Source organism: Eurypyga helias, unplaced genomic scaffold (assembly GCF_000690775.1).
Source record: "Eurypyga helias isolate BGI_N326 unplaced genomic scaffold, ASM69077v1 scaffold7898, whole genome shotgun sequence".
NCBI classification, from domain to species: domain Eukaryota; kingdom Metazoa; phylum Chordata; class Aves; order Eurypygiformes; family Eurypygidae; genus Eurypyga; species Eurypyga helias.
Window position 1 is genome coordinate 4,652 of NW_010264999.1, and position 21,536 is coordinate 26,187.

Sequence of the window (21,536 nt, forward strand, 5' to 3'; positions counted from 1 at the left end):
CAATAAAGTACAGGAGCAGCCATATGTCAAATGGTTGCCAGCCTTGCTTGTGACACACGTGGTCAACACGATGGACAGGTCTGCCAAGAGCCTACATAGGATTTCCTTGGAGTCCTGCCTAGAGCAAGCATCAAAACTGATTGTGAATGAAACAGTCTGTGTTCACCCACTGTTTTGTCCACATATCTTTGTCTAAATGGGGAAACTTCTGGCTGGTTATGACGGAAACTTCCATGCTACCCCCCATCTGGGGGGGTTCCAGTTGTTCCAGGTGTGCTGGCAGTGCCCAGGCTGGTTCCGTATGAAAACCGTTTTAAGAGAACAAAGTTACGCGTATCCATTTGTATACCGAGTTTTGTCCTGAAGTTATTAAGGGAATTTAACACTGTCTTAAATAAGAGAAGTATTCTAGTCTATTACGTTTTCTTTCCCATTTTAATTTAGTAATTCTGGTAAAGTGACATGTTCTTCTTAGAACAAGAAACTTACCTTCTCACCAGCCAGTGCAGAACAGCACGTTGTGTCATTAGACTTGGTGCATTTGAAAAAGTGCTCAGCCATGGAGGAAGGGTACTTGGAAAAAAGATAGGATTGAGATGTCACGCTGGAAGAATTCCCCCAAGGAAATGAGTCATTAAGCTATCCTAGTGTTTTGCACACTCATTGTCATCGTGGGTGAGGGAGATTGGCTGTACTGGTGAGCTGGTACGAATGTTTGAGTTTCAGGTAGTGACAGAACGCTGAATCCATTGTGAGTAACTCAAACACAGCATTCAAATGTATGAATGTACATGCTTTAAACGGGTACGAGTGATCAAAATAGCACTTTGGCGATGGGGTTAAAAAAAAATCCCTAGTGCCAACAAGTTAATGATTGCTTCCAGGGTTTATGGTGTGGCAAGCAGTTATTTGAGATTTGGCCATGTTGGTACGTGGTCACCGTAGATGGGCCGCCTTCGCAACTTGCACCAGCAAGTTATTGATAGTTAATGTAACAATTTGTAGTAGGTGTTCTCTCCTTGGAGAGAGCAGAAGCCTTTTTCTAGCTTGTTTTTCCATCTCCGTAAGTACCTAATCAGGTTACACCGAGCCTTCAGTTACTGGAGTTTGAAAAGTGCTCTAGTTTTAAAGTTTGATTCCATAGATGTGGTTTGAAGTATAATCTGTTCAGTTTTTATAAACTTTGGGAAAACAATGTCATTAAATGTTCTGGATTCACATAATATTTTCAAATATGTTACCAAATACATAATTTATGTATTGAAAATATATAAGTTATAAGCCAAGAACCCTATCAGGTAACCTAGAAAAAATAGTGCTGTGGGAAAAGTTGATTGGCTGCATTCTTATTTCTCATCACATTGTTTTGTATGTTGACAGTCTTGCAGCCTCTTCCGTTACGGTCGGGATAAAACTTAATTAAGGGAGATATTTAAAGCAAAATTTTGGCTTTTTTGCTATTAACTGTGTTGGGTTTTTCCTGTTGCATAGAATTATAGAATGGTTTGGGTTGGAAGGGACCTTAAAGACCATCCAGTTCCAACCCCCCTGCCATGGGCAGGGACACCTTCCACTAGACCAGGTTGCTCAAAGCCTCATCCAGCCTGGCCTTGAACACTTCCAGGGATGGGGCATCCACAGTTTCTCTGGGCAACCTGTTCAGTGCCTCACCACCCTCATTGTAAAAAAATTCTTCCTTATGTGTAATCTATATCTACCCTCTTTGAGTTTAAAGCCATTACCACTTGTCCTGTCTTGGTACTACAGGTCTTGGTAAAAAGACGGTCTCTTTTTCTTATAAACCCACTTTAATTATTGAAAGGCCACAATAAGGTCTCCCTGAAGCCTTCCCTTCTCCAGGCTGAACAAGTCCAACTCTCTCAGCCTGTCCCCATAGCAGAGGTCCTCCAGCCCTCTGAGCATCCTCGTGGCCTCCTGTGGACTTGCTCCAACCAGTCTATATCCTTCTGATGTTGGGCACGCCAGAGCTGGATGCAGTACTCCAGGCGGGGTGTCACACGAGCAGAGCAGAGGGGCAGAATCCCCTCCCTCGACCTGCTGGCCACACTTCTCCTGATACAGCCCAGGATACGGTTGGCTTTCTGGGCTGCCAGCACACACTGCCGGCTCATGTCCAGCTTTTCATACACCAGTACCCCCAAGTCCTTCTCCTCAGGGCTGCTCTCGATCCATTTGTTGTGGGTTGTGTGGTTGCCTTATTCACAGTTGTGTTTTGTGGAGAACAGGGAATTATTTTTAATGTTTTATTTTTTTCTCATTTTTCTGTTTTAACTCTATTTCAGAATTCCCCACTCTACCAGTATCTGCAGGATTTGGGACACACCGATTTTGAAGTATGTTCATCTGTGTCGCAGAAGGCAGAGCAATGTGCAGCAGTGGAAAGCCAGAAAGAGCGGACTGTGCATGCTGCCCAGAAAGTGAGCTGTCTCCTGTTCCTGAGTACTTATCTTCTTGAAAGAGAACTGCATTACTTCATAAATAGGCAAAATAAGAGGCGATAAAGAGAAATCTCGTATTGTATTGAAAAAACCCACCCAAAACAACACCCCAAACAAAAAAAGCCCCAACCAGTTTTCATATCTTGTCTGCAAATGTGTTTGGAAATGCATAGTCTACCAGCATGGTCTGAGATTTTGCACTGATGTAATCTAGGGAAGTGAGAGCCTTTGACAGTGAATGTTTTGAGTGTTGTGAATTATTTTATTTATTGGTTATTATGTTAGTTGAGCATGACATTCTGGGAACAAAACCTGTAAATTTCTGGAACAGAATATTTATAGTTCCAAGCCCTTCTCAAGCATTCAGTTGCTAAATATCGCTTACTCTGTGCTAAAATGTATTAAGAAAGAGGATTTCTGGGAAGTATAACTACAATAACCCATGTGAATGAGATAGTAGAACTGTGCCTAGGTTATGGCGATTTTCTAACAGTAACAACTGACAGGGATCACCACCTGATTAGCTCAGACTTCCTATTTCTTTATAGTTTTAAGTAAAGGCTTGTGGATTTTTTAAAAACATTTTTGTATTATGCCTGAGAATTTGGCCATTTAACACCCACTATGGCCTACATATTTTGTTTTTCTCTTTATTAAAACTAAATGTTATTTTACTGTTACTGGTAGCGTACAGGCAACGTGACTCAGGTGAGAAGCTGTACTGTGGGTGAGTTCCTCTCTGAGGCCGCTGATGTAGGAATCTCTTTGCAACGAGTATATTGAAAATTCAGTTGTCAGTCTGTCTTCTCACCTAGATGGAGCATGCAGAGAGCAGTTATTTTCTGCCTACCTCTTCCACTTCCACAGTGGAGAGTTGAGTTTCCAGAGGACATGCTCCAACTACGTGCTAAGCCAGGAGGATAAAGAGGCCTCCATGCAGACTTCTCTGTCCTGGCCAGGGCAGGCTGCGGGGCAGGGCAGCACCTCACAGGTAAGAATACAAAACAGGCATTTATGGGTTGACGCGTTGCCTCTGAAGAATCACCATTTCTTTCTTCTCTCTCCCCTCCATCTGTGGTAGCCTCCATCCTTCTGCACCGTAGGTCATCAGATTCTTGTGACTTTTACCCATCCTCCAGAGCTCAGTTTTCCTGTTCCTTCCTGCTTTATACCTCTTTAGCCATCTTCAAATCAGAGGTTCACAACCCCTTCCCTGCTTCACAATGTTCCACCCTCCCAATTAGGTGTCAGTGAACTGGGGAGAGTATTGTATTTTTCCCAAACACAGACAATATGATAGGAGTGGCCTTGAGATCTCCAGAAGGTCTCCCTGCAGGTTTTGGTGGGTGGGGGATCATGTGGCAAAGGAGACAAGCTGATGCTTTTCTTAGAGTCCCTTCTCAAATAATGCCATCTTGCCATATATCCGCTCCCCAGTTCTCAGATGCTTCAAGGAGTTAGCCACATAATAGTCGCAGTTAGTTGGGCTTTATTTCAACAGGGTTTTTTCAGTTTTGTACGTGTCCCTCTTGTTCCTCCTTTGTTTTAGGTCAGAAGTATTTTTTTCTTGTGGGATCTGTAGTCTGTTCTGCGTAGGATCTTAGGTGTGTAGGAGTCAGAAGTGTGTGAATTGATGTGGATAACGTCAGTTTTTTTCTGATCTGGGGGAAGAATGTGTGGTTTTTGAAATGCTTGCAGTAGGATGGCGTACTTGCAAGGACTGACATGCACAGTCTTTGAAGTGGAAATTTAGAAGGTGCAGTGTGAAGCTTATTTATCTGGCAGTATTCAGAGGAGTGTTGATGGGTAGTGTTTTCATATAGTGATACTCATTTCAACCAGGCTCTGTGCAGACTACATAAGCTTCCTCACACATTCGTTAGTCCGTTTGAAAAGGCAGGATAATAAAACATGAAATGTTTTGCTTTGGTCTTCAGCCCTGTGGGAGTCCATCTGTGTTCGTGGGCAGATTGGGCAGAGTTTGTGTTTAGCGGTTGGGCAGGTGCATGGCGCGCTTGGCTTCACAGCCTCCATCCCCAGTTTCGGAGACTTGCAGTCCTGTGGATGCTGCCATGTCTCCCTTCCCTCATGCCCCACTTTCTGATCAAAGATGACCATGCAGGTAAGATACAGGGTGTCTATCCACTAAGCAGACCAGTAGGTATCACTGCACTCCCAGCACATGGATTAGACAGAGCCTGTAAAAAATAATCATACTGTAATAAGAATCCCTAAGTTTAGGACTGGTCAGCTGTGCTCTTGCAGAGTTTACAGCTTTTCAAAGAGTTCAGCAACTGTGTAGAAAAAAAATTACAAAGGAGCTTCATACAGAACTCCAGTCTCGTATGTTGAAGGTTTGTGAGTCCAAGAAGCCGATTAACTGAGAAGAGGAGGAGAAGTGATTCTTGCAGTGTCTCTATGCTTCCTTGGCTGGTGTCTCTAATGTGAGGTTATTTTAAATTTAATGAATCAATTTCCAGTTGCTGTCAATGTGGATAGCTACTGCATTTATAATAATGATTGCTTCCATCAGTGGTCACAAGGCAAGGCTGAATTTAATTCAGGGTTTAACTCACAATTTTTTATACTTTCATTTAAACTACCTTTAAAAGTATTCATGGAAATATTAGCTCCACTACCCTTACTTTTCAGAATTGTCAGCTGGCATTCACCGTAACCCTCAAGAAACTACCTGAAAACGTATTTTCCCTTTAAAGCTATTGGCAGTTTTGTGGTATATTTACACTGAAGATACCTCTTCTGGCTTAGTGCAGGAAGACTTTAATTAAACTGCTGTTAATTGAAAATTAGGTGACACATTTCATTGGCTGATTGTTTGTTGCTATGAAGTAATGCCTTGTATTATCACTTGTTAGCTGCATCACTTTACATAATTACTTTTGTGGAAAGTCAGTAAATCAGTATGATGCTGTCTTCATGGATATTATTTCCACTGAACTTAATACAAAAGTGCTGTGGGGTTAAGAACCCCAGAAGTATTAAGATAGATACACTGCTTTTAAAAGCCTCAAGTATTCTGGTTTTTCCCTCCCTTCCTCTCAAACATTTTATTGTGCTGGGAGCAAGTCCTCTGGTATTGTGTCAGTTGTAGGAGTAATTCATCATGGTTTGCCCTGCAACTTGAAGGGAGTGGGTGTGTGAAGATGGGCTGTCCATTGTGTACCAGCGCTAGGATGACAATCACATTGTCTCATCTCTGTCTAGACAAGGATACGCTGTGGAAATAAGGAAGAAACGCGTGTGTAATTTCTAGTGATAAAATGTCATTGAGCCTTCCTGCCACTTTGAGAACATTCACAGTTTTCTTTTGTAACCTGATGTCGGAAAGTCTGGTTTTATTGTTTGATTCCTGTGTCCCATTTTGGTAGGATGTCTCAAAAGGAAAGAGAATGAGGGAGAGGCAGCTGGCCACACATTTAAAGAAGTAGACTGGATTTTGGAGGATCTGAGGCTTTATTGCAACTTTTGTATGACATACAGATCATTTACATTGCCATCCAGTTATTTCCTCATTTTTACATGACGCCATTATCACTTCCCTTCTCTCAGCCTTCGCTGACTTAGTCTACTGAAATCATGAACTATCTGGGAAACACGTGGTTTCTGAGTTATGAGTATGTGCCTACCCACAGCACTAATATAAATTTAGCTTTGTTGAGGCGTAGTGTAATGCAAAACATAATCACAGGGAGTAGATGATGCATGCTGAGTGATGCCTAGTACGTGTGTATTGTTTTCTTTCTGTTCTGAAATGCCTTAATGCCTTAAACACTTAATTTTAATAAAAATAGAAAAGCTGCAGTATATACTCTCCTGTTCAGTCAAGTAGGAACCCTGTGCAGATACAGTCTGGTGACATGTAGCAAGATTTTGGCAAGGCAAAGATCTAGTTTGAGATCCTCAGGGACTGAAAAGACAAATCTGGATGAAGAAGAAAGAGGTTCCTAGTGGCTGACACAAGTGCTGCCGTTATCTTTCTGTGCTGCCAGGCAGAGCCTATGGTTCAGGCTAAATGAAAGGCAGGGGCAGAGTTGAATTTGAAGCACATCTTAAGTGGTTATTTACTGGGCAGGGTTGGAGGATGGTCTTAATGAACATTGAGCAGAAAAGCTGTAAAGGTGCTGCCAGGTTGTGTTCTAAGGGCTGATGAAATGCCAGGCTTCCATCCGAGGGAGTATAGAGATATGATTTAGCACAGTAATAATAATTGCAGTGTTTCTCCCAGTCCCAATCTCTGGAGAAAGCTACAGCTAAAGTTCTGGTCTCATGATTACTTGATACTCAAAAGCACTGTTTGCAAGAGCTCCTAGAGCTGTTTTCTGGAGCTCTTGCAAAGAGTACAATTTGGATAATTCTGCTTGATCTTTAAGGAATATATTTCTTTCCATTTACATTTTTCCTTTCTCACTCATTTCCCTAGGCTGCTGTGCATATCTGAATGTTTAAACTGATCATACTGTCACACCTTATCCCATCTTAGATGCAATAATGTTTCATCACCAGAACAGGGCTGGTCCTGGAGGCAGGCACTGAGGGTGGTGTTGGGGCTAGTCCTCAGCAGGTGTGCAGGTGACCTGATGTGCAAAGGCAGAGGAACTGGTCCTTTGCCATGGTCCCACTTAATGCTAGCTCTGGGTATCTGGAAGGGATTAAATATGTAGCATTATCTTCTTTCTGAAGTGCACAGAATTGAATAGTGCCACTGTGAATGAGGATATTTTAGGTACCTGTTGGTTTGCCATTTCTACTTCATCCTGTACAAAAGAAGAGTAGTCCTAAGAATGTTATTTTAGATTCAAATTGATGTACCTAAAACATGCATGTCCTCTGCTATATATATTTTCTTTAATAGTTAGGAGTTACACATCTTTGTTACTCAGTTTACAGAGAGTTTGAGCAGTGTTCTAAAGTTGTATGAAGAATACTCCAGAAGCATTGGCAACATGACCTGACTTGTGTGCTTACGAAAGTTGTTTTTCTTGTCAGTAACACTCCCAATGAGACTGCAAGCTGTGAGACACTATTCCAAGGATCTGAATAATTAAATGTGTTACTGCACTCTACTGGGTCACAGCCCAAGACAGAGGGTTGTCTTGTTTTGCATTTTCAAGCACTGACATGCCTGTTTAGTGTTTATGCAAGCTCAGATTTTTATTTTTAAACTGAAACATGGGTAATAACCCAAAAGATTACTTACTTAGTACACTAGATTGTTTGTTTGTTTGTTTTTCCCCAGTAATTCCACAGTCTAGTGTAGTCTGCTGGTAGCAGTTTGAAATTATCCCCTGTATAGGCTTAAATGTTCATGATAAAAGCCCAAGGACTTACAAAAGCTGAGCAGTTGAAAGTGGTAGGCTCCGAGAGGCATAGTTTATAATCATAAATGGACAACTGCTTTCAGAGTACTGGGAAGAGCCCTTCTGAATGAAATACCTGCCTGCGACTCAGACATAGAGCAGGAACCTTTGTTTATTTCATCTGTTTTCTACAAATTGTAATCAGAAAAATTCCTTTTATTTTGGACCACTTGAAGAAAGACTGGAGTAGGATAAATTAGTGCTGCAGTTTGTATCACTCCTCTTCTTCCAACTTCTGCCAGTGCCCTTGAGCAACATCCAAATACAATTGCTTGGATTTATTCCATAGACTAAGAAGTATGGATTACTGGGATAGCTCCTCCTTCCTAATAAACCATGATGACGTCTGTGAGGGAGGAAGAGCTATCATTCATTATGAAGCCCTCATTATTGGTTTGTGTCTCCACTGACCCAAAAATGCTTCCTTTTGGTGTAGGTCTGCAGTTCTAACTGTACACAGAAAGATGAGGCGTACGTAAAAAAAAGCATGACTTAGGTTACTTAGATGGATGCCCAAGTAAGTTATTTCCAGAGTAGTTCTGTGAAGCGTAAGGGCTTCAGGGTGACAATTTTTGGTGTTGCTCAAAGCCTTTCTGCCCTGGCTTGCTTCAGTTGTGTCTGACTGCCTTTCGGAGGGCTGTCAGGCTGATCACAGGGCTGACTGCAAAGCTCCAAGCTCCTGCTGCTTGGTTTTACTCTTCTGTTTCACACCTTATAGTTGAAGGGGGGAAAAAATAAAGAAAGAACAGAAGAGGAGGAAGCTGATTTAATGCAGACACCCTTTGTACATTAGGCTTTTATGATCTTTGTTGGGTGTTTTTATTTTGAAACAGTATGCCAGAAAATGTCAGTGCTCCACAATTAATGGGGTTTTGGCATACGTTTCAGTTGATTGCATTACATGTCAGCAGTCTGAAGGTTAAGAGGTAGGGCCTCAGAATTAATGAAATATATATAAGTAAATATTTTTTAAAATACTTGCTGTCAGCTCAGTATGAGGAAAGGAGATATAAAGTGTGTGTCAAAACCTCCATTTTTTTTCATTGAATGGCTGCAGAACGGAGCAAAATGATGCATCTGTTTAATTACAGTCTTTCATGCACCGTATTTTAGGAAGATACATGAGCAAAATGTGTGAAGACCGAGAGGGAGTCCCCGTAATTAGTGGCGTAGGAAGTAATGTTTACAGCTCAGATGAGTGTGCTTTTAGGTTGCATGGGAAGCAGCGTGGAGACGAAGTATCTGATGGCACAGGCTGGTGAGACGGAGCTTCTGGGGCAGTTCCTCTTCTTACAGCTACTCTTCCCTGTCTCTGTTCGCAGTTCCTGCAGAGCCTTGTCCTGAAGCTGCGCTGGGCTGCCAAGGAGAGGTTGTTCCTCTCCTGCTCTCTTGCTTTTCTTCAGTCCCTGACAGCCATTTAACTCCACTCCCGTTTTTTATCCTCAAGGAGGGAGAAAGTCTTTCATATCGAAGCAGCAGCTGCCAACTTGAGATCAAACTAATTGTAGCTGCAGTTATTTTTAACGGCGCAACATCACAACTCGTTATGCTCCGAATAGGTGGGGTTACTGAAAGCCCTTGTGTACAGGCCGACCGACGGGAAGCAGATGTTCCCTTCGCCTACTCTGAAGTTAGGCCAGACACAGTAAGCGAAACTTCCTTACAGGTACCTGGGGCTGAGTTAACAAGAAAAGCAAATGCAGAAATAAAGGAACTGTCTGTGGTTATTTATTTATTTTTGGCTTTGGTGATTTTTTTTTAATTGGAGTAATTTCTGTTTCCTTCAGCAAGGCATCCTGTCAAAACTAGCTGAATTCTTAAGAAGTTGGTTTCCTTTTCCACAATATAAGAAAAATGATGACATACTTCACCGACTGGTAAGTGATCACTTTTTTTTCTTTTCCATTTCCTTTCCTAATCCACAAGTCTTCCTCTCCTCTGTACCTCATCCACTGAGCACCATCTTTGGTCTGTACTGTTAGTTTCGGCTTTAGGAATTTTACTACTTCAGATAATATTGAGTCTGGTTTTCAGAGTTACTGTGCTGGGCAAATTGGGCACACAAGGACAGGAAGAATGTCAGTCGCCAGCGTGAAGATGTTAAAAATGTGGAAGAGAAATTAAAATGTGTGAGAAATGACAGGAATTCTTGAAAGCTGAAAGGAGTTAACTGGCAGTGTAGCTACCCCTTTCGGTGGAAGGCGGTGTGGAGACTGAGAAAGTCCGTGTGTTGCAGCCAGTGCCTTGCAGGCACAGCTCAAGGCAGAAGGCGCTAGACCTTCCCTGAGCATGGCGTCACCCTCTGCGGCAGCTTTCTCGCTCAGCCGTAGCACAGATGCGGTGCAGCACAAACGCGGTGCAGATGCGCTACCCCTGGGCCCACGCTGGCCTCTTCGTTTCTGCACTGCTGTCCACAGTGCTTTGGCAGTTGGGCAAAGCGAAGCGAACTACGGCACCTCAGTTACGACGCTTCAGAGCAGCGTGAGGCCTTGAGAGCAGACGACATGGGTGCAGCGCTCTGGCTGTAGGGAGAGGCAAGGACAGCTCTGTACGACCTACGTCCTCTCAGCTCAGCAGCTCAGGGGCAGGTTGGGTGCCCATGTTTCTCACCAGAAGCTGTATTTTCCTACTCCTGGAGCCTGCAGGAACTCTCAGGTCCCAAGTCAGCCTGTGTGGGGCAGACCTGAAGGGTGATAGTTCCACCCCAGATTGTTAAAAATAGTTTTATGCACCCTTTACACCCGTTCTGTGCAGCGCTGCTTTCTAGCCAGTTCAGTCTCCAGCCTGGCCTTGTCCGGGGTCTGCTGTAACTTGCATCCAGCTGCTTCAAGTCCCTAGTCTGGTTTGTGAATGTCGCATTATTCGGACTATTCCAGAATCTAAAAGCTAGATTTTTTTTTTTTCCCCCTACTATGATGTCCTCAAATGTAGGTTCAAAAAAATGCTGAACAACATAAGAAGTTAGGGGTTTCCATTTCTCAGAGTCCTGTTGTGCCAATGGCTGTCTCTTCTCCTTTATCTCAAGAAGACAAAATTTCCTCTGAAACCTCTCATTACTGATCTTTGGTTGTCTTTTTTTCTTCCTCCCTCTTCCTCTATGAAGGAAAGGTATTATCTTAAAAGCTTTTTTTAGCCTGACTTTCTTGAGTTGGAGACGCAACCAAAGAATATGGAAAACACGTTTCTCCTGCTGCATGCCACAGCAGAGTAGCCAAATGACACAGGATGCATTGGAGGAGGGCAGAGTTTCCTCTTGCACACAGGCCTGAAACAAATGTTTTCCATTAAAAGTAGAATGCAAGTTAGCTCAAGTGACATCAGTGTGTGGAATTAAACTTTTGACTAAGCTCTCATACGGTTTCCTAAAGAATCTTGTTCTGTCAGTGACAGAACTGAACAGATTTCATACTGTGAAATGTCATACTTCTCTTAACAGCTTCTCCTAGCAGGTTTCACAGAAATATTCTCCTTTCCCTCTGTAATCTGGCTAGATGCAAAGATGCATGTGTTCAGTGTTTGCTGGGGTTTGTTATGACATTCTTAATTTGAAGTGTTTAGTAATTATAGTTTGGTGCAGTATGCAAATTCAGATTTCAGGGCGCTTCTCTGATGGCTTCTCTGCTTGTCCTCAAGAGCTGTGTATTTGTCTGGAAGAGCTATAGCTGTAGGGCATGCAATAGCAAATCCTTATCATGGCATCAAATCCACAAGTAGCTCACTCCCTGAAGTTGGCCTGGAATTTAGCAAGTGTGAAGTCTTCAGGGTCCCATGCTGTTTCATGTTTGGATTGAGTTCCCTTGGGAAAGGCACAGAATCCTGCGGGAGAGGACTTCACTGCGTTGGCTGGGGGCGTGAGTCCAGTGCATTGACCCTACTGTTATTAAGTGTCCACAGGTGGCTTTTTGTTAACTGATTTGTAATATCTCCCTCTCTCTAATTGTTGTTTGTTTGTTAATGACATCAATTATGTCATGACATTAAGAAAAAAACAGTGTTTGCTGTTTTATTAATGATCTTCTGATAGATGTAGCACCTCTCTGACTCTTAGGCAAATATATATTGGCATAATCTGTGGCATGTTTCCAGGTATTGTTACTGTCTGGGTCAGGTCAGAGTGTCAGCGCGATGCATCCTGCAAGTCAGAACTGTTGGGTAGTATGTGGGTTAAGCAAGTTTAATAAAAGTGAAGTAGGTACTTATGATGTATCTGAAATCTTCTGTAGCTTTTGGGAACAGATTGTTGTCAGTAGGGTGTCTGGGTGTTTTCCTTGTTCTGCTAACTTTCTTTTAAGAATATTCCATACTAATGCCTGTTTTTTTCTCCTGCCTGTTTGTGGTAAGGATGTTGGATTTCGATTTGACACACTCCGTACCATCCTGCAACAGGAAGTTCTGCTGCAGGAGGATGTGGAACTGATTGAGTTCCTTGACCCCAGTATCCTGTCTGCAGGGCAGTGTAAGCAACAGGAAAATGGACAGCTTCCAACACTACGCTCCCTAGCAACTCCTAATATTTGGTATTGTACAGAGAATATCTACCATTATATTCACTGAGAAACAGACAAACAAAAGTGTGTTCTTTTTATAAAATGCAGCAATACAATTGTCACTTTTTTTCCTCAGGTCTTTGAGTCTTTGGTCCACTAGTTCCCAAATTTAAGGCTAAGCATGCTTGGTTTTGTATCCTTGGTCATTTTATTGAAAAAGTGAGTTTTAACCTGAGATAGCTACATGAACATAAATGGTATTTAGAAACTCTGATCCATGCTGCTAAGGAGGAACTAATGTGGTTGATTAATTAATAAATTTCCAAAGCTATATGCCCTGGTGATTTTGATAAATGAGACATGATTGTGTAAACTGAATTGGAAAGTGTTTTCTGTGCTGTGGTCTTCGTAAAGTATGTTAACAGTAGGGGAGGACAATTACTTTTCACAGATGTAGAATACCAGAATAGCAGACTAAAGAATATTTAAATATAACGCGTTCAGAAGCTGGTGAAATTCACCCCAGAATACCAGAGGAGCAAGCTGCAGCAGTGTCTGAGCAGCTACCACCTGTATTTGAAAAGTTAACAAGGAGGGTGGGTGTTCTGACAGAGTGACTTGCCTACAAATGGGCAAGAATCAATAGATAAAAATACCTCACCAAACAGCCCAGTGCTAGGTTGTCATGTGTACGTCAGGAGAAGAGAATTATTCTAAAGCCACAGCAGTTTGAAAAACCCCAGACTGTTTAAGATGTAGTGTGTCGTTGCTGATGCTCTCTGTCAAACAAGAGAACTGTCGAACCAGATTTCTCCAGTGATTAATCTGGGTCCTAGCACTATTCATTATTTCTTCACCTGTTCAGATGATAAAGTACACCTAGAAAACTGGTGAATATTGCTCAGCTAACAGATAACGCCACGTTTTTAAGTGTTTTGGCAGAATGGAGTTCAAAAGTAGCTTGACCAATTGGAGAAATACCTTAAAATAATAGAAAAGTCAATAATGATTAAGTGTCTGATGCTACACTCGGGAAGGGCAAATCAGATGAACAAAGTGGGGAATCACTGGGTGGGCAGTACGGGTTCAGAAAAGGATCTGCGCATTGTTGCAGGACATAAATGGAAAGGGTTGGCAAATTACCAAAAGATGGGAAATCTTACGCAAGAATCCATGTTAAATGCAGGACACAGGGGCTTTTCTCTTCTCTCTGTTTCGTTAAGCCTTATGTTAGACTACAGGATCTGGTTTTGGATGCCGCAGTTGGAGAGGCATAGGCCTTTTGGAGATAGTCCGGAGGAGAACAACAAGGATAACGAGTTTAGAAAATGTCATCTTTTGGAAGCATTAGAGTGTGTTAGGATTGGTTGGCCAAAACGGAGAAAATTGAGGTGGGATGGAAGAGTGTTACAGTGTGTTCTACAGTAGCAGATAGAAGGTGGTTATCGGTTGTCATTGATTCAAGTCAAGCTGTGGATGCCCCATCCCTGGAAGTGTTCAAGGCCAGGCTGGATGAGGCTCTGAGCAACCTGGTCTAGTGGAAGGTGTCCCTGCCCATGGCAGGGGGGTTGGAACTGAATCATCTTTAAGGTCCCTTCCAAACCAAACTGTTATGTGATTCTATTCTATGATTCTGTTCAGAAATGAGAAGGATATGAGGAAAGATAGTGAGAGTTAATTTGCCAATGATTCAGAATGGATTTAGGGGAAATCTGAACTCTAAAGGTACTTTTGAGTTGCAATAGCTACAATAGCTACCTGCGTGGGGTGGAGTCTCCATCTTCTTCTTCATTCTGTCTGGGATGATCTGGATTAGCCAGAAACTGAAAATGGACAAAGTGAGCTCTTAAACTCCTTACAGAATTTCATTGTTGTGGTTCATTTGGGGGGAGGGGATTTTTTTTTTTTGAATGTAATAAGGAAGTTATAGACTGTCTGCCCTTTCTAAAGTTAATTCCATAACTGGAATATTTTAACCCTAGACCTTTACTGAAACATATTGGTAGCCCTGAAGAGTTAACACTTGTAAAGCTTGTTGAAATAGGACCACAAAACTGTCCAGAAAACAGAAACCCAGAGATCATGTAATATTTTAGAACTGAGAAAATATTCCTTGTGGATACTTCCAAAGCTAAACACAGGATATGCAGCGTTAAGGGGTGATGAAGGAAGTTAATATTTTTCTTTCAAAATATTTGGAAAAATTAAAGCTGTTATACCCCTTGAAGCCCATGTCCCATCCATCTTTGTGAAGACTATCATAATTTTATAGAATCGCAACTAGAGCAGTATAGATGGAACACTGTATTTTCTAGCAGCTACTTACTTTTGTTGCTTTTTTCTAGATGAAAATAGCAGCTTTAAATGTCCTTGAGAAATTACTGAACTGAGATCCTAGTAACTTTGTTCTTTAAGGATTTTCAAAAGCTGTCAAATTATTTAAAATGATTATTCAAACCATCTTTATAAAAAAATGTGTTAAAAATTAGTGGTGTGTTGGTGTCCGAGTTAAATGAGTCATAATCTGGAAAAAATAAAGCTGGCATTACTTGAGGGTTTTGTTACCAAAAGAAACATGCCCTTCCCTACTGTACTCTTGAACCTGGAAGTACAGATATTCCAGTTCCTACCGACCTTGGCTTATAATGCTGAGTAGTCAGGTTTTTTCCCTTTCTATTTTCTTTTCATTTTTTTTTAAGCCATATGTGTAAGAGAAACTGACCTTTCAACGTGGTCCATTATTCTTTTACTCGTGCCATAAAAAAGCCGGATAAATGTTTCCTTGGAGTATACCGACCAAGTAATATCATGTGCAAATGCATCTAAATCTGCCCCTAGGGGTAGTTTTTGGTGTTTACAGCTCCCTTCAGGACCTACATAAAAGGCCCATAATAAGCTGTCGTAATCTCCAGCGCAACTGAAAGCTTCATGATTTTCCCGCTTGTTTGACCTCAGGAATTTGTGGCTGATACTTTCTCTGTTTGCAGGGATGTCTCGCTGTTGCTTGCCTTCGTAAGTGCGCTGCTTATGCTTCCTTCGTGGTGGAAGGAATCCTCGTGGCTGCCGTGGGGACTAGTTCTGCTTGTCTACACAGCCTTTCGAGTGTGGGGCACATGGAGGACAGCCAAGCTGCAAATGTCCCTGCGAAAATACTGTATCCAGCTGGAAGAAACAGTGGCCAATAGCCGAGCTTTCACTAATCTCGTGAGGAAAGCTCTGCGACTCATTCAGGAGACTGAAGTGATTTCCAGAGGATTTACCCTGTGAGTCTGTATTTCACTTTATTTCATGCACAGATCCATTCAAGGCAGGCATCTTATAAAATTGTCTTGTCACACTGTCTACCATAACAAGTGGAATTACTGAAAAACATCATACTTAAAGCTTTTCATTTACAAAAAATAGTATAATTACCATTCATACTAAAAGTATCAATTCTATCAACTCACTATTCTCCCTGAAGGAGAATTAAATCTCACAAAACTTTTATGCCTTCCAAATCTCATGCTTTGCTAGCAATGCAATACATGAAGAAATGGATTTTGAACCAGTTAACTACTTTGAGGAGGCTGAATTTGCCTCTCGCCCACTTAAGGGATGAGAAGGTGTTCCTGGTTATTTAGCTCATTATCTATTTGGTAATTTTTGCGTATTTGTTTTGTGATGGAACATCAGAACATGTTCGGTGCATGTAGCGATCCCAAAGCCAACAGGCCCTCTGCTGTGCACTCTCGCTGCCACGTTTGCTCTTCCCTTGTAACAACCGATGCTTAGATACATACCTGTGCCACTTAGACTTAAGGGTAAAGGAGGTGGGAAATGCCAACAGCTAAAATCCAGTCGACTTCTTTCTAAAAACAATAAAAAATTCCCCCGTGTGCACCAAGAAATTGTTTGTTTGGGCCAGAGCAACTACTCTGCACTCAGGCACGTGTTTTTACATGCAAGTTTGAAACTGTAGACTTAACATTTTGAATTCATTTTCTAGCTTGAGATACCTTCAGTATGCTTCCTTGAAGAAATGTTTCGTTCTCCCTTTGGAATGCACAAGCATGCCTTCAGCCTGCCTCGCTATGTGCTTTGGTCTGGTTTTTCGCTGAGGCAGCGTATTGTTAAGCAATAGGCAGTCTTATCTTTGCAAACGGGTTCTTAGAAGAAATTATTGTTAGGGCTTGTCCAAATTACAGATGAGAAAAACATTTGGATTTTTTCCTAAGTTCAAGCAAACAAACTTGTGGTCAGTGTCTACGTTGCTGGTGCCTTGTGCTTTTACTACATGTTTTAGATAACAGATTAACAAAAACCAGACTGGTCTTTAGCTGATGCTTGATCTAATAGCCTCTTCACTTAAAACTTTGGCAAGCTTTTCAAAAGACTTATGGAGTGGGAGAAATCTGATTGTGCCAGCATCCTTGTTGGAACAGTTGTCCAGTATGAAGAACTCAAAGCTGTACAGGTTTTGGTTTGGTTTAGCCTGGAGTCTCCTTTTCTGCATCCACTTACGCAAGAGATGCTGCTGCACGGGGCACCATGGAATTCTTTGCTTGAGACAGCGTTTCATGTGTGATCCGAAACACCAGCTACCCCTTTCTTCTTCCAGAATCTGGCTACAATAAACTTTAGCAGAACAGTTTGGTATGTTCTCCTGTAGTTACCCTGTCAAAGTTTTAATGCTTGTTCGGAAAGAGTCACATGGCAGTAGAAATGGCTGCATCGGAAAAGGTGATGAGTATCTTCTTGTGTCGTTTTACAACCTTGTGGGAACGGGATTTCAGCCAGGTAGCACAGCACCCTGTTGGGTGATCCGCCTGCTGCTGCTGTAACACACTGCTAGCGCAGCCTGGTTTGGAGCGTGCGTTAGCTGTGCTGTGAATGGAAAGATCCTGAGGCTGACGTTTAAACCGTACTGAGCTGGAATTTCAGCTGGCTGTACTTGGCTAAACCCAGGTATGGCAAGCCAAGGTCCGCAGCTTTGGCCTGAAGTCCCTTGCGTCCCACCGCTGGCTCTTCTCCCCATTGCACCATCTATCACTACGTTCTCTTAGGCTGATTTACATACACTTTGAAATATCTGTCTTTGCTTTATTACACCCTCTTTGCCCTTTGTTAATTGATACTGGACTGTTTTGGGAAGGTAAATTATTCTTGGTGAGGTTTCAGTCAGTCTTCCGCTGGTTCACCGGTGTACTGCTGCGGGGTAGTGACGGCACTGTGCTTAACCAACGCGAGCATTCCTCTCCCACTCCCACTCCAAAAAACAGAGCAGCCACTTAGAAAATGCACTAAGACAACCACCAGGCCTCTCTCATGTTAGATGCTGTCACAGGCAGCTGGACACTCTGATTTCAGAATGCTCTTCAGCCGTGTTTACCGCTGCTGTTGGCATTTAGGGTGTGTCAGCATGGTCCAAGCTCTGCGATGTGGAGAGGCCCAACTCCTCACCAGGGTGGATTGGATTCCAGAAATTGTAGAGCCAAGGTAGGCCAGTGCTCTGCCCAGGCAGAATGGCAGTATCTCTCTCTAATTGCTTCATTTGCAATTAGACGAATAAAGCCTGATCACGGGTGGCAGCCTGGAATTGGTGCTGGCTAATGAGAGTATGTCCGTTGTCTTGCACATCATAAAAGGAAAACTAGGAATATGTATTGAAAGGCTGCAGCAATAAGCAGCAAGTAGTTATTTCCTTGTCTGACACTGAAATAATTATCTTTTCTCCAAACTATTTCCTTTCTACTACATTTTAAATAGGACTCAAGCCCCACGAGCACCCATCGATGTACATAGCACCTTTATAGGACTGCTTTCATGTTGGAGTGAAACAGGTTTTGATTAATATGTCAAATATGTTAATTTTATGTTAATTTTCATAGGTTTTGATTAATATGTCTATAAAACCTTGTTAGAAGTTGAGAGCCTGCTTAAAATTTAGCTTGTGAGGTTAATGGAGAAATGAGTCGCTGTTCTTTACAAGTAAAATGGGTTTGGAGCAGTAGGAAAGAGGAAATTCACCCTTTAACTTACTTTCTTCTTGCCATTTGCAGCTGATGTGCAAAGCTGATAATATGTTGTAAGTCCAATTAAAATATATCAAAGATAAATGGGACGGTAGGAAGTTAGGGATATGGCATGTATCAAGGACATCTATAGCAAGTTATAGTAATTTAAGATCACTGGAATAAAGAATTATTTTATAAAAAACACTGAAACAAGCCTTCTCAGAAGGAAGGCAGATGGTTTTGGTAAATACTGGCAGCACATGTGGTGCACGGGCTGGGCTGTACTTGTCCTGTACAGGAGCTGGAAATGCTTACATCACTGTAGCAGAACATAGATATTCTTCTCTTTTTTACAGTAGAAGAATTTTGCTTCTTTCCTTTAAGCCTGCTTCTGACAATTCACCCAGGGCTTGAGTCTGCAGCCTCCTGTGAGTCTATCCATAAACACTTCCAGCTGTCACCCTCAAAAGCTAGGGAAACGTTAGAGATTGGCATGCACTACGTTCCATGCTGTGTTTCCTAGTGAAACCTATGGCAAGACAAGCATTTTAAATTTACATTTAGAACTTGAAATTACAACAGTTTGGTTTTATTTTATACAGATCTGAAAGTACTTTATGAGTTGTTATATAAACATAATTTTATTTATTTATTAAACATAAATTTTAATATCACTCATAATTTAATATGGTATGGAGTTATTTTATGTGGTATTTTAGCTATTTTAGTATTCAGTATGCTGCTTTTTGGCATGACTCTCCTCGCCTTAACCGTCTCTAACGTACTGGTGTCCATCCAGCCTTGCTCACTGGGTGGGCTGCAGTGCGTTTCATACTTGCCAGGGGAGGCAATAAGCTGTTTCCCCTCCCAGCCAGGGTGCAGCATGGGCCAGCCAAGCCCAGGCAGGAGGACCGGCATTTGTTTGGTGGGGTCAGGTCTGCTGGTTCAGTCAGCTCTTCAGTTGGGTGGAAGTGGGCTAGAGAAAGAGCTACTGATGCAGCAGCCCGCCCCGTCTTGCCAGGTACCCTGTATGCTTTCCCCTTTTATGTGTCTTCTGCCATGAAATCACCTCCTCAGCGTGCCCTGGGAGAGGTGAGAGCAAAGCAGGCTGCCAGTACCCCAAAAATTCATCGCGCTGTTGTCTGCGCTACGTCCATTCCTGAGTTGATTCCAGTAAAACCAGTCCCAGCTGGGCTGTTTTCAGTGTCTCAGTCATAGGTTTGGCATCAGACTGTGCATGAATAGATATAATTGGATATTAATCTTTTCTTCCTTTTCTACAGCTTGATGTTACGCAGACATGTTTAACATTCACCTAGTTCACAATTTCCAGATGAGGCAATTTCTTACAGTTCTAAAGCCTTCTGAAGTCAATACTAAAAGTCAAATGGCACAGTTTCTTTTAAATGGTATATTCACCTGAGTATGTGGCCACAAAAATATGTATTCAAATGTGCTTGTACCGTTGCATGTATTTCGTATGTTTACCTGCCAGACTCCCAAAAACACAGCTGTCATTCATTGCGTGACGGATAAAATCGTAGTCGCCGCTCCAGTAATATTTCTGTTGACCTAGAGAAGATTCTGGATGGAGAAGGTTGAAAGAATGTAGTGTTTTGCATGAAAAACAATATGCAGTAGCACATTTTTTCTGGAGGAAAAAAAAAAGGCAAACTATTTAAAGAACAAATTTGCATGTAAAGAGGTCTGTGTTAATTATCTGTGTGTTTGAACTTCCAAAGCTTACAGCGGGCCTGTGATTGTTTTGTATTATGGCCTGTCTACCCGTAGTGTATCATTTTGGAAAACTTTGGAGAAAGCAAATGTCCTCAGAAGTTTTGCCACGGCTCAGATGAGAACAGGATCAGGCTGAGGGTACCCGCTGAGGAGCCCTGGCTGCTCAGCTAACATTTTGATTAAACATATCATGGCTGTGGTGGAATATTTTTGTTTGCTCTCATAGTTACTGAGTGGTTTGAACAAGTTTTCGAAGTAATGCAATAAGAAGTCTGATGTACTGTCTTTTAAAAATACTTTAGGACATCTGTACAGTTGTATCACATTTTACTTTTCAAGTTTGCTTGACAGGGTCAGTGCCGCTTGCCCATTTAATAAAGCTGGACAGCATCCTAGTCAACATCTTATTGGTCTCCGGAAAGCCGTTTATCGATCCGTCAGAGCCAACTTTCGAGCCTCAAGACTGGCTACTCTCTACATGCTGAAAAAATATCCTTTTTATAAAAACCCACCGGTTCAGATACTCCACTGGTGTTACCTACCTGTGGTTGTGCCGATGCTCAGAGTTAGCGTGTCGAGAAACACGCGGTAGCTGATCACACTGCCAAGCAAGGGAAAGGAGGGGCAGCATCGTAGGCTGGGGCTTACGCTTGGTTTGGAACGCTCTGAAACATTTTGTCTTTTTGTGTAGTGGGCAGTGCGAGAGAAGATTCTGTGCACAGAAAACACTGTCCCCACCCCCCCCACTGACACCCATGCCTTTGGTGGTGGTGCCAATGGTGTGTTTCAGAGTACTCCGAGGTGTTGTTTTGTAACGCCTCTTTGCCCTTGCGCCACAGTACCCACTCCCCCGAGCAATATGGCCTTTCGTATTCAGAGGTAAGTTGATTTCCTGTTTCAGATGAGCTGGGTGAAACTCTCATTACATTAATTAGCCAAAAGGCCTGTGTTAAGAGCGAGGAGTTTTCTGCTCTCAATCAAAGCAGAACACTTAGTTCAGATACCATTTTGTGAAGCATCAGCGGTATTTTGTTGGTGAATTGTATACTTTCCGTAATGGCATTAGCATTTCAAGGGTTTTTTCTGCGTTTGTTGTATTTATTCTACTATGTAGGAAATAACAATGTCTTCCCCCTGAGTTATAGCAAAAAAATGAAATAGATATGTTCCTGATATGAAAAAAAAACCCATGCAGGGAAACAAAAGCTGGCAGTAATGCAAGTGTTGAAAATATGACATGACAAATTACTTGTTTTGTCTTCCTGGAACATAATATTTGACTAAGGTATCTGGCCTGGCAAACGAATGGGTGTATCGAGTGATGACGCGTGCGCACACACAAAGCCGGAGTGCCTGCGTTCACTTTGAAGGAAACGAGTGTTTGTTTGCAAAATAATGACGTGTGTAGGGATAGGCAGCCTCATTCTGGGCTCAGGGCTGCACGCTTAGCGCTGAGGAGTTGGGGGGATTCGCTGTGTA

The 21,536-nt window shown here is 42.2% G+C and overlaps 1 protein-coding gene across 1 annotated transcript in view; it reads left to right on the plus strand.

Moving 5' to 3' along the window:
* Window positions 1–2,297: 2,297 nt before the first annotated feature.
* The window catches only part of VEZT (vezatin, adherens junctions transmembrane protein), a gene marked incomplete at its 5' end in the record, with an annotated part of 40,068 nt that continues 20,829 nt past the window's right edge, over window positions 2,298–21,536 (plus strand). The window contains 5 exons of the mRNA XM_010156573.1: window positions 2,298–2,438; window positions 9,625–9,714; window positions 12,179–12,354; window positions 15,312–15,587; window positions 20,409–20,546. Coding sequence (XP_010154875.1) covers window positions 2,298–2,438; window positions 9,625–9,714; window positions 12,179–12,354; window positions 15,312–15,587; window positions 20,409–20,546 — 821 coding nt within the window. The remainder of the gene's footprint in view (window positions 2,439–9,624; window positions 9,715–12,178; window positions 12,355–15,311; window positions 15,588–20,408; window positions 20,547–21,536) is intronic.